The 17,834-nt window shown below is 54.7% G+C and overlaps 1 protein-coding gene and 1 long non-coding RNA gene across 4 annotated transcripts in view; one reads left to right on the top strand and one right to left on the bottom strand.

Annotated features, from left to right (window-relative positions):
* The window catches only part of LOC148674130 (PDZ domain-containing protein 4-like), a 46,985-nt gene extending 34,919 nt beyond the window's left edge, over positions 1-12,066 (top strand). For 2 of the 3 annotated variants that reach the window (XM_088623950.1, XM_088623951.1), the window contains 2 exons: positions 2,737-2,820; positions 10,084-12,066. In XM_088623950.1, coding sequence (XP_088480076.1) covers positions 2,737-2,820; positions 10,084-11,886 — 1,887 coding nt within the window. In that variant the 3' untranslated portion in view covers positions 11,887-12,066. The remainder of the gene's footprint in view (positions 1-2,736; positions 2,821-10,083) is intronic. The other variant, XM_088623952.1, reaches the window with a different exon arrangement.
* Positions 12,067-15,950: 3,884 nt separating this feature from the next.
* LOC148674131 (uncharacterized) lies at positions 15,951-17,795 on the bottom strand. The gene is made up of 2 exons (XR_015934782.1): positions 17,630-17,795; positions 15,951-16,786 (listed from the first exon to the last, which is right to left on the bottom strand). It is a non-coding gene; the product is annotated as an uncharacterized LOC148674131 (long non-coding RNA).
* Positions 17,796-17,834: the final 39 nt, after the last annotated feature.

Below are 17,834 nucleotides of genomic sequence, written 5' to 3' on the forward strand. Positions count from 1 at the left end.
CATACAGCACTGGAGGAATGGCAGTAGATGGTTAATTCTACAGGATTCCAAAGTACGTCCCATGTAAGAGGGGACCCACTTCACCCCAGTCCTAAATTATTGCCCCCACCTGGTTTGACATCTAGCAGCCATACTCCACTACCAGCCCCACCTGGGAGACACACAGTGTTCATTCTGCACCAGCAGCCCCACCTGGGAGACACAAGTGACCTCACCTGGCCTCACTCGACCTCTCCTGACCTCACCTGACCTCACCTGGCCTCACCAGACCTCACCTGTCCTCGCCTGACCTCATCTGACCTCACCTGACCTTGCCTGTTCTCACCTGACCTCGCCTGACCTCATCTGACCTCACCTGACCTCACCTGTTCTCACCTGACCTCGCCTGTGTGTCTGTGTTTCTTTCTGAATGGCTGAGGAGCCCCCTGCAGTGCGCAGCCCTGAGTTCTTGCCTTTAAAAAATTCTCCCAAGTGTGCTCCCAAGTGTTTTGGAGGTGAAGAGGCATCCGCAAAGAATTAGAGAGTTATTAATGTTAATTAAATCTAATTTATAGGGAAATTGTCTGATTATGTTAATTAATGCCGTAAACTGACATTGACAGCATAGCTTAGTGGGGAGACACACTCACACATACAAATATACACACAGACGCGCGGCACACACACAGACACACATCATTACCCCCGAGTGTGTGTCTCAGCTCTCTTACCCTGCAGGCATCCCCCTCAGACAGCCCCAGCCAGCAGTTAGCAGCCCCGTGACAGTGAGCCTCCCTGTCTCTCACCCACATCCCTTGCTGTTTGTGTTGTGTGTTTTGACACTGGCAATTACCATATTGTAATGCACACGCTCCCTGTCTGCCCAGATCTATCAATCTATCAATCAATCACTCTCTCAGGGATTCTGATTATATTTCATGGAAACACGTTTTCCTGGAGGAGCACTCATATTAAAGCAGCTCCCCAAGAGTCATTTTCCAACAGGCTATAGAACAGTCCTGTTACAATAGGGGCTACAGTCCCAGTACAGTAGAACAGTCCTGTTACAGTAGGAGCTACAGTCCCAGTACAGTAGAACAGTCCTGTTACAGTAGGAGCTACAGTCCCAGTACAGTAGAACAGTCCTGTTACAATAGGAGCTACAGTCCCAGTACAGTAGAACAGTCCTGTTACAATAGGAGCTACAGTCCCAGTGCAGTAGAACAGTCCTGTTACAATAGGGGCTACAGTCCCAGTACAGTAGAACAGTCCTGTTACAATAGGAGCTACAGTCCCAGTACAGTAGAACAGTCCTGTTACAATAGGAGCTACAGTCCCAGTACAGTAGAACAGTCCTGTTACAATAGGAGCTACAGTCCCAGTACAGTAGAACAGTCCTGTTACAATAGGGGCTACAGTCCCAGTACAGGAGAACAGTCCTGTTACAATAGGGGCTACAGTCCCAGTACAGGAGAACAGTCCTGTTACAATAGGGGCTACAGTCCCAGTACAGTAGAATTGTATTATTATATACTGTATAAGAGAATAACAGTATTATAAGTACAATAATAGCTACGTAACAATAAGGATCTATAGTAACAATACACTATAATACTTACAACAAGGTACTGTAAGAAACAAAGAAACTCTCTTTGAGAAGTTCAGAGGTGAGGCAGCATGATGGAGTGGACACTATTTCAGCTATCGGTATGTTGTAGACAGCAGCACTAATCAATAATCAGTAATCAATCACTGGGACAGAATCATGCCTGTCCTGTGCCAGCCCTTCTGAGTTCCTACTGCCTTGGACATCTGGGCAGCTGGTGGCGGTACTCAATTCCTGTTACCTGGACACTCCCTTGAAGTCTGAGGGAGTGCAGTGCTGTAGATCTTTACCGGAATTCAATGTGATTCTTGCAGCCCGCTTAAAAACAGGATCTAGAATTGTTGGTTGTGTGTGAGTTTCTGTCCAGCCATGCAGAATGGACAGAGCCTCTGTTCATTGCTGTGGTCCTGGTAGGCTGTAGACTGGCCATTGAGGGTTTCATGATGTGCATGATCCCTGAGTTACTGGAACAAGTGTCTTACCTACATCACCAGCAGAGCCTGCTGGTAGCTCATTTCTATAAGCCTTGCTTGAACGGGTCAACACTGCGATGGCCTGTATGGGGGCCTAATGTGGGATTAGGGTCGACCGTCAAGAGAACATGCTTTCTGAGAGAGAAGCTGACAGTTTTATCTCTGCAGTGGAGAGGGAGGGAGAGGTCTGGTGTTGTTTAGGTTGCCTCAGGGCTACTGCTCTCAGACAGAGGCATGTCCTGAATCACACACACAATTACACACAATTACACACACACACACACACACACACACACACACAGACTCACAAATACATACACACAGATGCACACACACATGGACAATCACAGGCACAAACACACACTCGCACACAGAGGCGTGTCACACACAGACAATCACACACACAAACACACTACACAGAGACACACGCACAGACAATCACAGGCACAAACACACTACACAGAGACACACACACAAACACACTACACAGAGACAAACGCACAATCACAGGCACAAACACACTACACAGACACACACAAACACACTATACAGAGACACACGCACAGACAATCACAGGCACAAACACACTACACAGACACACACAAACACACTACACAGAGACACACGCACAGACAATCACACGCGCACACACAGGCAGTGATGCTGTGTGTGTTTCAGCTGGGGAGGCGCTGGCAGGACAGTGACCGCGATGACCTGCTGGACGAGCCTGGCTCTGACACTGACAGCAAGAGACCAGCGCAGGTAAACACACACCTACTGCACAACACTCCACACACACCTACTGCACAACACACTCCACAACACACCTACTGCACAACACACTCCACACACCTACTGCACAACACTCCACACACACCTACTGCACAACACACTCCACAACACACTCCACACACACCTACTGCACAACACACTCCACACAACACACCTACTGCACAACACTCCACACAACACACCTACTGCACAACACTCCACACACACCTACTGCGCAACACTCCACACACACCTACTGCACAACACTCCACTGCTGGACGAGCCTGGCTCTGACACTGACAGCAAGAGACCAGCGCAGGTAAACACACACCTACTGCACAACACACTCCACACAACACACCTACTGCACAACACTCCACACACACCTACTGCACAACACTCCACACACACCTACTGCACAACACTCCACTGCTGGACGAGCCTGGCTCTGACACTGACAGCAAGAGACCAGCGCAGGTAAACATACACCTACTGCACAACACTCCACACACACCTACTGTACAACACACTCCACACACACTCCACACACACCTACTGCACAACACACTCCACACACACTCCACACACACCTACTGCACAACACACTCCACAACACACTCCACACACACCTACTGCACAACACACTCCACACACACCTACTGCACAACACTCCACACACACCTACTGCACAACACACCTACTGCACAACACTCCACAACACACTCCACACACACCTACTGTACAACACACTCCACACACCTACTGCACAACACTCCACAACACACTCCACACACACCTACTGCACAACACACTCCACACACCTACTACACAACACTCCACAACACACCTACTGCACAACACACTCCACACACACCTACTGCACAACACACTCCACAACACACTCCACACACACCTACTGCACAACACACTCCACACACACTCCACACACACCTACTGCACAACACACTCCACACACACCTACTGCACAACACACTCCACACACCTACTGCACAACACACTCCACAACACACTCCACACACACCTACTGCACAACACACTCCACAACACACTCCACACACACCTACTGCACAACACACTCCACACACCTACTGCACAACACACTCCACACACACTCCACACACACCTACTGCACAACACACTCCACACACACCTACTGCACAACACACTCCACACACACTCCACACACACCTACTGCACAACACACTCCACACACACCTACTGCACAACACACTCCACACACACTCCACACACACCTACTGCACAACCCACTCCACACACCTACTGCACAACACACTCCACAACACACTCCACAACACACTCCACACACACCTACTGCACAACACACTCCACACACCTACTGCACAACACACTCCACAACACACTCCACACACACCTACTGCACAACACACTCCACAACACACTCCACACACACCTACTGCACAACACACTCCACACACACCTACTGCACAACACACTCCACACACCTACTGCACAACACTCCACAACACACTCCACACACACCTACTGCACAACACACTCCACATACCTACTGCACAACACACTCCACACACACCTACTGCACAACACTCCACACACCTACTGCACAAGAGACCAGCGCAGGTAAACATACACCTACTGCACAACACTCCACACACACCTACTGTACAACACACTCCACACACACTCCACACACACCTACTGCACAACACACTCCACAACACACTCCACACACACCTACTGCACAACACACTCCACACACACCTACTGCACAACACTCCACACACACCTACTGCACAACACTCCACAACACACTCCACACACCTACTGCACAACACTCCACAACACACTCCACACACACCTACTGCACAACACACTCCACACACCTACTACACAACACTCCACAACACACCTACTGCACAACACACTCCACACACACCTACTGCACAACACACTCCACAACACACTCCACACACACCTACTGCACAACACACTCCACACACACTCCACACACACCTACTGCACAACACACTCCACACACCTACTGCACAACACACTCCACAACACACTCCACACACACCTACTGCACAACACACTCCACAACACACTCCACAACACACTCCACACACCTACTGCTCAACACACTCCACACACACCTACTGCACAACACACTCCACACACCTACTGCACAACACACTCCACACACCTACTGCACAACACTCCACACACACTCCACACACACCTACTGCACAACACACTCCACAACACACTCCACAACACACTCCACACACACCTACTGCACAACACACTCCACACACACTCCACACACACCTACTGCACAACACACTCCACAACACACTCCACACACACCTACTGCACAACACACTCCACACACACCTACTGCACAACACACTCCACAACACACTCCACACACACCTACTGCACAACACACTCCACACACACCTACTGCACAACACACTCCACCACACTCCACACACACCTACTGCACAACACACTCCACACACACCTACTGCACAACACACTCCACACACACTCCACACACACCTACTGCACAACACACTCCACACACACCTACTGCACAACACACTCCACACACACTCCACACACACCTACTGCACAACACACTCCACACACACCTACTGCACAACACACTCCACACACACTCCACACACACCTACTGCACAACACACTCCACACACCTACTGCACAACACACTCCACAACACACTCCACACACACCTACTGCACAACACACTCCACAACACACTCCACACACACCTACTGCACAACACACTCCACACACCTACTGCACAACACACTCCACACACACCTACTGCACAACACACTCCACACACCTACTGCACAACACACTCCACACACACCTACTGCACAACACACTCCACACACACTCCACACACACCTACTGCACAACACACTCCACACACACCTACTGCACAACACACTCCACACACCTACTGCACAACACACTCCACACACACCTACTGCACAACACACACCTACTGCACAACACACTCCACACACACCTACTGCACAACACACTCCACACACACTCCACACACCTACTGCACAACACACTCCACACACCTACTGCACAACACACTCCACACACACTCCACACACACCTACTGCACAACACACTCCACAACACACTCCACACACACCTACTGCACAACACACTCCACACACACCTACTGCACAACACACTCCACAACACACCTACTGCACAACACACTCCACACACCTACTGCACAACACACTCCACACACACTCCACACACACCTACTGCACAACACACTCCACACACACCTACTGCACAACACTCCACAACACACCTACTGCACAACACTCCACACACACCTACTGCACAACACTCCACAACACACCTACTGCACAACACTCCACACACACCTACTGCACAACACTCCACACACACCTACTGCACAACACACTCCACAACACACCTACTGCACAACACACTCCACAACACACTCCACACACACCTACTGCACAACACACTCCACACACCTACTGCACAACACTCCACACAACACACCTACTGCACAACACTCCACACAACACATACCTACTGCACAACACACTCCACACACACCTACTGCACAACACACTCCACAACACACTCCACACACACCTACTGCACAACACACTCCACACACACCTACTGCACAACACACTCCACACACACTCCACACACCTACTGCACAACACACTCCACACAACACACTCCACACACACCTACTGCACAACACACTCCACAACACACCTACTGCACAACACACTCCACAACACACCTACTGCACAACACACTCCACACACCTACTGGACAACACACTCCACACACACCTACTGCACAACACACTCCACACACACCTACTGCACAACACACTCCACAACACACTCCACACACACCTACTGCACAACACACTCCACACACCTACTGCACAACACTCCACAACACACTCCACACACACCTACTGCACAACACACTCCACACACCTACTGCACAACACACTCCACACACACCTACTGCACAACACTCCACACAACACACCTACTGCACAACACACTCCACAACACACTCCACACACACCTACTGCACAACACACTCCACAACACACTCCACACACCTACTGTACAACACACTCCACACACACCTACTGCACAACACACTCCACACACACCTACTGCACAACACACTCCACACACCTACTGCACAACACACTCCACACACACCTACTGCACAACACACTCCACAACACACTCCACACACCTACTGCACAACACACTCCACACACACCTACTCCACAACACACTCCACAACACACTCCACACACCTACTGTACACTGTCTCCTACAAAACACACTGCACACACACCAACACTGTGTCTCCTACACCATACACTCCACACACACCAACACTGTGTCTCCTGCACCATACACTCCACACACACCAACACTGTGTCTCCTGCACCATACACTCCACACACACCAGCACTGTGTCTCCTACACAACACACTCCACACACACCAACACTGTGTCTCCTGCACCATACACACCACACACACAAACACTGTGTCTCCTACACCATACACTCCACACACACCAACACTGTGTCTCCTGCACCATACACTCCACACACACCAGCACTGTGTCTCCTACACCATACACTCCACACACACCAGCACTGTGTCTCCTGCACCATACACTCCACACACACAAGCACTGTGTCTCCTGCACCATACACTCCACACACACCAACACTGTGTCTCCTGCACCATACACTCCACACACACCAACACTGTGTCTCCTACACCATACACTCCACACACACCAACACTGTGTCTCCTGCACCATACACTCCACACACACCAGCACTGTGTCTCCTACACCATACACTCCACACACACCAGCACTGTGTCTCCTGCACCATACACTCCACACACACCAGCACTGTGTCTCCTACACAACACACTCCACACACACCAGCACTGTGTCTCCTGCACCATACACTCCACACACACCAACACTGTGTCTCCTGCACCATACACTCCACACACACCAGCACTGTGTCTCCTGCACCATACACTCCACACACACCAGCACTGTGTCTCCTACACAACACACTCCACACACCAACACTGTCTCCTGCACCATACACTCCACACACACCAACACTGTGTCTCCTGCACCATACACTCCACACACACCAGCACTGTGTCTCCTGCACCATACACTCCACACACACCAACACTGTGTCTCCTACACCATACACTCCACACACACCAGCACTGTGTCTCCTGCACCATACACTCCACACACACCAGCACTGTGTCTCCTACACAACACACTCCACACACACCAACACTGTGTCTCCTGCACCATACACTCCACACACACCAACACTGTGTCTCCTGCACCATACACTCCACACACACCAGCACTGTGTCTCCTACACCATACACTCCACACACACCAACACTGTGTCTCCTGCACCATACACTCCACACACACCAGCACTGTGTCTCCTGCACCATACACTCCACACACACCAGCACTGTGTCTCCTACACAACACACTCCACACACCAACACTGTGTCTCCTGCACCATACACTCCACACACACCAACACTGTGTCTCCTGCACCATACACTCCACACACACCAGCACTGTGTCTCCTGCACCATACACTCCACACACACCAACACTGTGTCTCCTACACCATACACTCCACACACACCAGCACTGTGTCTCCTGCACCATACACTCCACACACACCAGCACTGTGTCTCCTACACAACACACTCCACACACACCAACACTGTGTCTCCTGCACCATACACTCCACACACACCAACACTGTGTCTCCTGCACCATACACTCCACACACACCAGCACTGTGTCTCCTGCACCATACACTCCACACACACCAACACTGTGTCTCCTGCACCATACACTCCACACACACCAGCACTGTGTCTCCTGCACCATACACTCCACACACACCAACACTGTGTCTCCTACACAACACACTCCACACACACCAGCACTGTGTCTCCTGCACCATACACTCCACACACACCAGCACTGTGTCTCCTGCACCATACACTCCACACACACCAACACTGTGTCTCCTACACCATACACTCCACACACACCAGCACTGTGTCTCCTGCACCATACACTCCACACACACCAGCACTGTGTCTCCTGCACCATACACTCCACACACACCAGCACTGTGTCTCCTGCACCATACACTCCACACACACCAGCACTGGGAGGAAAGAGAAGGCAGATTTAGAGCTGTAAAACCATCAAGAGAGAAAAACCGAGCCTTCAAAATCAGCTAGAGATAAAAAAGGGCAATCAGTATGCCCTGTAAACTGGGGAATTATTCCAATTAGTGTGCAATCGATAGCAGTCTTAATGAAATTAGGACTGAGACAGAGTGCAGCTCTATAGCTCTGTGAAACCTGCTCTGCGGGTGGCCAGTGGTGATCACTGTACAGACACTGTGTGCAGTGTCTCTCCTGTCCCTCTGTGTTCACTGAGAGCTGCAGGGGTGGGCCTGGGCTCAGAGCCCTGCCCAGAGGTCTGTCCCGAGTCTGCCCCTCCTGTGGGAGCTCCTGCAGTCCTCCGACACTCCCTGGTCTCGGCTGTGGGCTGTGTGCGATCGCCACGCTGGGGCCAGGGCTGCAGCCGCCAGCCCAGGTCACTGACACACCCGGTGTGATGGGGGGCCCATAGGAAGCAAACTGTACTTGAACAGTAAATGTATGTGTGCATATTTACATTCTATCCTTTCGCGTTTGCCTTAAAGCTGCAAACGTACGTACTTACGTGGAGTCGCACTGCCACCTAGTGTTCACTGTGTCTAATTGACTAAACCTGGTTCACTTTTGGAAAAGTGGAGGGAAATGTTATGATGCAAAGAGGCTTAAAATTGCACTGTTTTTCATGTGAAGCCTCAGAATAGATAGATGGGTCACTTACTAATGTGATCTGGCTGTTGCCGAGCTCTCTCGTTCGCAACGCGTTTCAGAGACGTGCACAGACACACGGACAGGCACACCTGCAGTCACACACGCCTCTGACACGCCTTCCTCTTCCTCCTCCCCGTGCCCCTTCGTGGCCTGCACCCATAAAACCGCCGGACCGGCACGCCGCCCCCCCCCAGAACGACAACCAACTGGACGCCGCCGACCTGGACGCCGACCTGGCCGGGCTGGGCGTGGACTCCCTGGACAACGCCGCCCACCTGCCGCCCGAGCACCGCGGGGCCGGCCGGGGCGGGGTCGGGGTCGCGGGGGGCCGCCCCGGCGCCGGCCTGCGCCCCACGGTGCTGAGCAACAGCCAGGACCTGGACAGCGGCGTGGGGCGCACGGACGAGAGCACGCGCAACGAGGAGTCCTCGGAGCACGACCTGCTGGGCGACGAGCAGACCAGCGCCACCAACACGCCGGGCAGCCTGCGCAAGTTCCGCTGCGCCCGCGGCGACACGCCGCCCCTGCTGCACGGCCGCGAGCTGCACCTGAGCTCCGACTCCCTGCTGGGCCTGGAGCACGGCGGCGGCGACCCCGCGGGCGCCATGATGCCCGGCCTGACGGAGGAGGAGTGCGAGCGCTACCGCGAGCTGCTGGAGATCAGGTGCCACTACGAGAAGAACGGCAACGGCCTGGCCGCGCTGCCGCTGGGGGGGCGGGCGGCGCCCCTGGACGTCAACCGCAACGAGAGCCTGCTGCAGCACGAGATGGCGCTGCTGGAGGAGGAGCTGCGCCACCTGGAGTTCAAGTGCCGCAACATCCTGCGGGCGCAGAAGATGCAGCAGCTGCGGGAGCGCTGCATGAAGGCCTGGCTGCTGGAGGAGGCGGCCCACGGCGACCTGCCCCCGCACGAGCTCTCGGACATCAACGAGCTGCCCGAGCGCTCCGACAAGGACAGCACCAGCGCCTACAACACGGGCGGGGAGAGCTGCCGCAGCACGCCGCTGGCGTCGGAGCTGCCGCCCGCCGCCGAGGAGGAGGAGGGGGGGCCGCCCTCCCCGCTGCCCCGGCCCGCGGCCCCGCCCCGCGAGCGGCCGGCCCACAACCTCAACCGGGCCCCGGAGGGAGGGCCCGGCCCGGCCAAGTTCCGCTCGCTGTCCCGGGACGGCGGGAGGAGGGGGTCGGCGGAGGGCGAGCGGGCCCGGCGCGGCCCCCGGGCGGGCGGGGGCGGCACGCTGGACCGCGCCGGGGGGCGCAGCGCCGAGAACAGCCCCTACTTCTCCCGCCGCCAGCGCGGGGCCCGGCTGCCCGAGCGCTACCAGAGCTGCATGCAGCTGCGCGGGCCGGCGGACGAGTCCGCGGGGGCGGGGGACGGCGGCCGGCTCAGCCCCTCGAGCCTGGCCGGCGCCTGCAAGGACCCCCCGGCGCCCGAGGAGCCCCCGGCCTTGCCCTCGCCCCCCCCCCACGGCCCCCTGCCCCTGCCCCTGCCCCTGTCCGCCCCCCAGGCCCCGCGCATGGAGTGGAAGGTGAAGGTGCGCAGCGACGGCTCGCGGTACGTGGCCAAGCGGCCCGTGAGGGACCGGCTGCTGAAGGCGCGGGCGCTGAAGATCCGCGAGGAGCGCAGCGGTATGACGACGGACGACGACGCCGTGAGCGAGATGAAGATGGGCCGCTACTGGAGCAAGGAGGAGCGCAAGCAGCAGCTGATGCGGGCCCGGGAGCAGCGCCGGCGCCGCGAGCTCATGATGCAGAGCCGGCTGGACTGCCTGCGCGAGCAGCAGCAGCAGCAGCAGCAGGGCGCCGGCGCGGGGCCCGGGGCCGAGGGGGGCCGCGCCGAGGCCAGCATCCTGGAGCTCAGCCACCGCAAGACCATGAAGAAGAGGAACCGGCGCATCCTGGACAACTGGATCACCATCCAGGAGATGCTGGCCCACGGCACCCGCTCCGCCGACGGCAAGAGGGTCTACAACCCCCTGCTGTCCGTCACCACCGTCTGAGGGCCCGGGCCAGAGAGGGCAGGGTGGAGCGGAGTGGAGTGAGGGGGAGTGGAGTGGATTGAGGAGACTGTAGTGGAGTGGTGTGGAGTGGGGGGGTGTATTGGAGTGGATTGAGGAGACTGTAGTGGAGTGGTGTGGAGTGGGGGGGTGTATTGGAGTGGATTGAGGAGACTGTAGTGGAGTGGTGTGGAGTGGGGGGGTGTATTGGAGTGGATTGAGGAGACTGTAGTGGAGTGGACTGGGGGGGTGTATTGGAGTGGATTGAGGAGACTGTAGTGGAGTGGACTGGGGGGGTGTATTGGAGTGGATTGAGGAGACAGTAGTGGAGTGGTGTGGAGTGGGGGGGTGTATTGGAGTGGATTGAGGAGACTGTAGTGGAGTGGTGTGGAGTGGGGGGGTGTATTGGAGTGGATTGAGGAGACTGTAGTGGAGTGGAGTGGGGGGGTGTATTGGAGTGGATTGAGGAGACTGTAGTGGAGTGGAGTGGACTGGGGGGGTGTATTGGAGTGGATTGAGGAGACTGTAGTGGAGTGGAGTGGGGGGGTGTATTGGAGTGGATTGAGGAGACTGTAGTGGACTGGGGGGGTGTATTGGAGTGGATTGAGGAGACTGTAGTGGTGTGGAGTGGGGGGGTGTATTGGAGTGGATTGAGGAGACTGGAGTGGAGTGGACTGGAGTGGATTGAGGAGACAGTAGTGGAGTGGTGTGGAGTGGGGGGGTGTATTGGAGTGGATTGAGGAGACTGTAGTGGAGTGGAGTGGGGGGGTGTATTGGAGTGGATTGAGGAGACTGTAGTGGAGTGGAGTGGACTGGGGGGGTGTATTGGAGTGGATTGAGGAGACTGTAGTGGAGTGGAGTGGGGGGGTGTATTGGAGTGGATTGAGGAGACTGTAGTGGACTGGGGGGGTGTATTGGAGTGGATTGAGGAGACTGTAGTGGTGTGGAGTGGGGGGGTGTATTGGAGTGGATTGAGGAGACTGGAGTGGAGTGGACTGGAGTGGATTGAGGAGACAGTAGTGGAGTGGTGTGGAGTGGGGGGGTGTATTGGAGTGGATTGAGGAGACTGTAGTGGAGTGGTGTGGAGTGGGGGGGTGTATTGGAGTGGATTGAGGAGACTGTAGTGGAGTGGACTGGGGGGGTGTATTGGAGTGGATTGAGGAGACTGTAGTGGAGTGGACTGGGGGGGTGTATTGGAGTGGATTGAGGAGACAGTAGTGGAGTGGTGTGGAGTGGGGGGGTGTATTGGAGTGGATTGAGGAGACTGTAGTGGAGTGGTGTGGAGTGGGGGGGTGTATTGGAGTGGATTGAGGAGACTGTAGTGGAGTGGAGTGGGGGGGTGTATTGGAGTGGATTGAGGAGACTGTAGTGGAGTGGAGTGGACTGGGGGGGTGTATTGGAGTGGATTGAGGAGACTGTAGTGGAGTGGAGTGGGGGGGTGTATTGGAGTGGATTGAGGAGACTGTAGTGGACTGGGGGGGTGTATTGGAGTGGATTGAGGAGACTGTAGTGGTGTGGAGTGGGGGGGTGTATTGGAGTGGATTGAGGAGACTGGAGTGGAGTGGACTGGAGTGGATTGAGGAGACAGTAGTGGAGTGGTGTGGAGTGGGGGGGTGTATTGGAGTGGATTGAGGAGACTGTAGTGGAGTGGTGTGGAGTGGGGGGGTGTATTGGAGTGGATTGAGGAGACTGTAGTGGAGTGGACTGGGGGGGTGTATTGGAGTGGATTGAGGAGACTGTAGTGGAGTGGACTGGGGGGGTGTATTGGAGTGGATTGAGGAGACAGTAGTGGAGTGGTGTGGAGTGGGGGGGTGTATTGGAGTGGATTGAGGAGACTGTAGTGGAGTGGTGTGGAGTGGGGGGGTGTATTGGAGTGGATTGAGGAGACTGTAGTGGAGTGGAGTGGGGGGGTGTATTGGAGTGGATTGAGGAGACTGTAGTGGAGTGGAGTGGACTGGGGGGGTGTATTGGAGTGGATTGAGGAGACTGTAGTGGAGTGGAGTGGGGGGGTGTATTGGAGTGGATTGAGGAGACTGTAGTGGACTGGGGGGGTGTATTGGAGTGGATTGAGGAGACTGTAGTGGAGTGGAGTGGGGGGGTGTATTGGAGTGGATTGAGGAGACTGTAGTGGACTGGGGGGGTGTATTGGAGTGGATTGAGGAGACTGGAGTGGAGTGGTGTGGACTGGGGGGGTGTATTGGAGTGGATTGAGGAGACTGGAGTGGAGTGGAGTGGAGTGGGGGGGGGGGGAGGAAGAGGAATAAAGGGAATTTACAGAGGAGGAAGAGATCAAGCGTGGGGGGTACAATGGGGAGTTCAGCTTTGTCCCAGCAGGAACTGGTCACCTCACGCCCAGCAGGACGTGCTGCTGTGGGGGCAGAGGCGTTGGTCACTTTCACCAGGAGCACAAGGAACTGACTGCCCGCTCCTGCCCTCCTGCCCTGCAGCCCTGCTCTGGACACCCGCTGGGCATAGGAGGCTGGACGCTGACAGACTGACCTCACCAGGACACTGGCCCCTCTTTACTGACCCCCACCCTCGCAGACGCTCTTGGACCCGCTGGTGCGTCAGGGATTCGATCCCACTGCCAACTTTTTTAGCTGACTATTTCCTTAAATAATTTCCTTGCCTTTCTACAACGTGCATTTATAAACTGTAACATATAAACTGTGGGACGGCGCGCTGCGATTCGGATTTTGGAAATCTTCGGAGAGGATGCTGACTGGGGATTGGGACTGCCCGCCCAGAAGCCTGGAGTGGTCCGTGGGGGAGGGAGGGAGAGGCTGGCGCGGGCCCAGGGGAGGCCCGTTCAGGGATCGAGTCCTGGGACCCTGACGCTGCTCTGGCACCTGTACGCTACGGGTGGATCGAGCCAGCCAGGACGGCCCAACACGGGCCTCGTCTGACCTTTCTGCTCCTCGATCTCTCCGGGTGGCGTCTCTGTTCCTCGCAGGTAGCTGCCACCGCCTGTGTCTCCGGCCAGTGCCTAGTGAGCCGTGCCTGGCACTCCTACTCTCCCACGCAGAGGGCTAGCGGCACAGCCAGACCAAGGCAGCAGAGTGGCTGGCTCCGACGAGGGCTGGCGCTGTTAGAAACGCTGCCCTGGTTTCTGAGGGAAGGGCGCGGCTCCCTCTCTTTCACCCGACCCCCTCTTCTCTCCCTCCCCTCTCATCCTTGCGGGCCTTGCCAGAGGGGTCAGGTGTCCCTTCCCTGACCCAGCCTGCAGGGGGAGCCCTCTCCCTGCGTCCAGCTCTCCAGGGACGGACACGGGCTTCACGGAGAGCTCTCCTGTCCCTCCGCCGGACCCCAGGGGCACTTCTGCGCCAACACAGACGCGCCTGGGTGATAGGAGACGTTGCGCAGCTATCTCGATACGTCCCGTTTTAGGGGGATGATTGCCTGATACTCCTTGGGAACGAAGCCATTGACATTCCTGGAAACAGGGCAAGCAGGGAGCACGCCAGGCAGGAAGGATGCCCCGGCGTTTCCAGGCGACACAATCTTCTGCTGCTGCTTCTCCAGGGAGGACTGGATATTGCAGTGACTTCTGCAAGTGGTGGGCTGGCAGACCTTGTTCCGAGGCTTGAAGAAAATCGCAGGTGACGCATGAGCGCGCGTCTGTGACATCAAACAGTGTAGACAAAACCTGTCGCTAAAGTTCAAATCGCCCTGACATTGAAGAACACAGACGTCATGAGCACTGGGACATTGTATACCTGCCTTTGCTGAGCACCGACTTTGTGCATCAGCCCTGTAGAGAGCTCACAAGCCCAGCAGAGATCATCAGCATTGCGTCAGGTGCAGCCCCCACAGAGAGGCCTGCAAGCATGCTGAGGATCTGCGCTTTGACAGGTCCGTAAATACTGCGAGAGCACAAACAGCAGGCCGAGCAACACTGCAGCGAGACTCCCGAGGGAGGCTCGTACCGACTGTAGTGCCAACACTGTTCTATAAGAGGACATTTTTGTTTTCACATACAAAAAGAAACGGAAAGGACAGCACACGTTGATCTAAAAGGCCCAGTTGTTTGCTGCAGGGGTGTGGGGTTAGAGAGCGTGGGCACAAAGATGTTTACCAAAATGAACTGTTTGCTTTTTGTATTAAAAAAAGGGGGGGGTAGCGAGCAGGCGGTCTGTGTATACGTGGGTCTGCATGTGTGGAGAGAGTGTGACCAGTCAGGTTCCCCTCAAACTCTGCAGAGACTGGGGGGTGCAGTCTGCTGGCAAAAGATCTAAACATGGACGAAATCTTTTTCCTCATTGCACATGTTCTTTGCAAGCACAGGAGGGCAGTACACACACATTAGAGACAAGCACAGCAGGGTAGGAGAGGGGGGGTTAGGACAGAGCACATGGTTTCAGGATGACCAGACACAGTACATTCTCATTTGCTGCAGGACCGCTCGCCTCTCTAGAGAGGTGCAGGACGAACAGACGCCGATCTGTTTCACTTCTCTGCTGGCTCTGTCCGGCCGTCATACTTTATCGATTCCTTTTCACCGACTGATCCGCTGGTTTCCTGGAAGACTGCGTCTTGAAAGGCTGCCATTTCTTTTGTAAATTCATTGCATGGTGTCAAACAGTTATGAATTATATAAAGAACAAAAAAAAAAAAGGTGAAAAAAATCCTCGTGAACTGCCGCCAACTGTGCGGCGCGCGGCCAAGTGTTTTGTGAACTTTCTAGGTGTTTCTGTGTCCCGGTCATTTTCTTGTTTGTTTTAGATTGGGGGATAAGATATTTAAAAAAAAAGAACAAAAATAAATAAAATGCATTCCTGTTTGTTCATTGTAACGTTGACAGTTGATTGTTCTGGTCCTAGGAAATGTTTTAAAACAATAAACAAGCTGTTTTCTAAAACCGCTGGAGCCCAGTTTCTCTGCGCTGTGGTTGCAGTCAGGCACGCTGAAGGGGAAAACGGAGAGACAACGCGTTCAATTATAATTCTAATTAATAATTCCTTACACCTATATAGCGCTTTTCTGGACACTCCACTCAAAGCGCTGTACGGGTAATGGGGATCCCCTCCAGCACCACCAGTGTGCAGCCCCACCTGGATGATGCTCCAGTCCTCTCCCCACACACCAGCTCTCAGTGGGGAGGAGAGCAGAGTGATGAAGCCAGTTCAGAGAGGGGGGTTAGTAGGAGGCCATGATTGGTAAGGGCCAATGGGAATTTGGCCAGGACACTGGGGTGACACCCCTACTCTTTTCAAGAAACGCCCTGGGATTTTTAAGGACCACAGAGAGTCAGGACCCCGGTTTTACGTCTCATCCAAAGGACGGAGCTCTTCCAGCACATCACATCGGACTTGGCATTGTGAGCACCCTCATGGACCTAACTGGGGGTAAAAGCATGGTACAGGTTAAGCGAAACACAGTAAATCGGGATCCGAACCAGACTAAATCGCCCCAGCAGTGCCCTCTGCGGGCAGACCCAGGGCAGGCGCCCAGTGGAACTCCTCAGGAGGGCGAGACGCAGGAGGGTTCACATCTGGAAGTCCTGGCACAACATCTGGGTTCAAGAGCCACAGAGTTCTCGCTCATGGTGAGCTCTTCCCAGGACCTCAACAAAACTGAGCACTGAGAGAGAGAGTCTATATTATCCCTGAGGGGGCAATGTGTATCATGTGTTATCCAGGTGGGGCGTCACACTGGTGGGGGTGGAGGGGATCCCCATTACCTGTACAGCGCTTTGAGTGGAGTGTCCAGAAAGTGTAAGGATTATTATTATGATGATCATATTCACCTGCTCTCTAGTAGCTGCAGGGCGAAAGAAAATCTCACGCCGCGATTCAAAGCACCACGACTGAGCTCTCCTCGGCGTGAAGAAAAAAGACCAAAAAAAAAACTTCACCTTCTTAACTTTCTTCACATTCGCCTCAACGTTCAACGCGACAAATCGCGCGGAGGGCAGCGCAACAGGTAGGGAGGGGAGGGGTGAAGAGAACCAG

The sequence above is a fragment of the Lepisosteus platostomus genome, chromosome 3 (genome assembly GCF_059453375.1).
Source record: "Lepisosteus platostomus isolate fLepPlt1 chromosome 3, fLepPlt1.hap1, whole genome shotgun sequence".
NCBI lineage: Eukaryota > Metazoa > Chordata > Actinopteri > Semionotiformes > Lepisosteidae > Lepisosteus > Lepisosteus platostomus.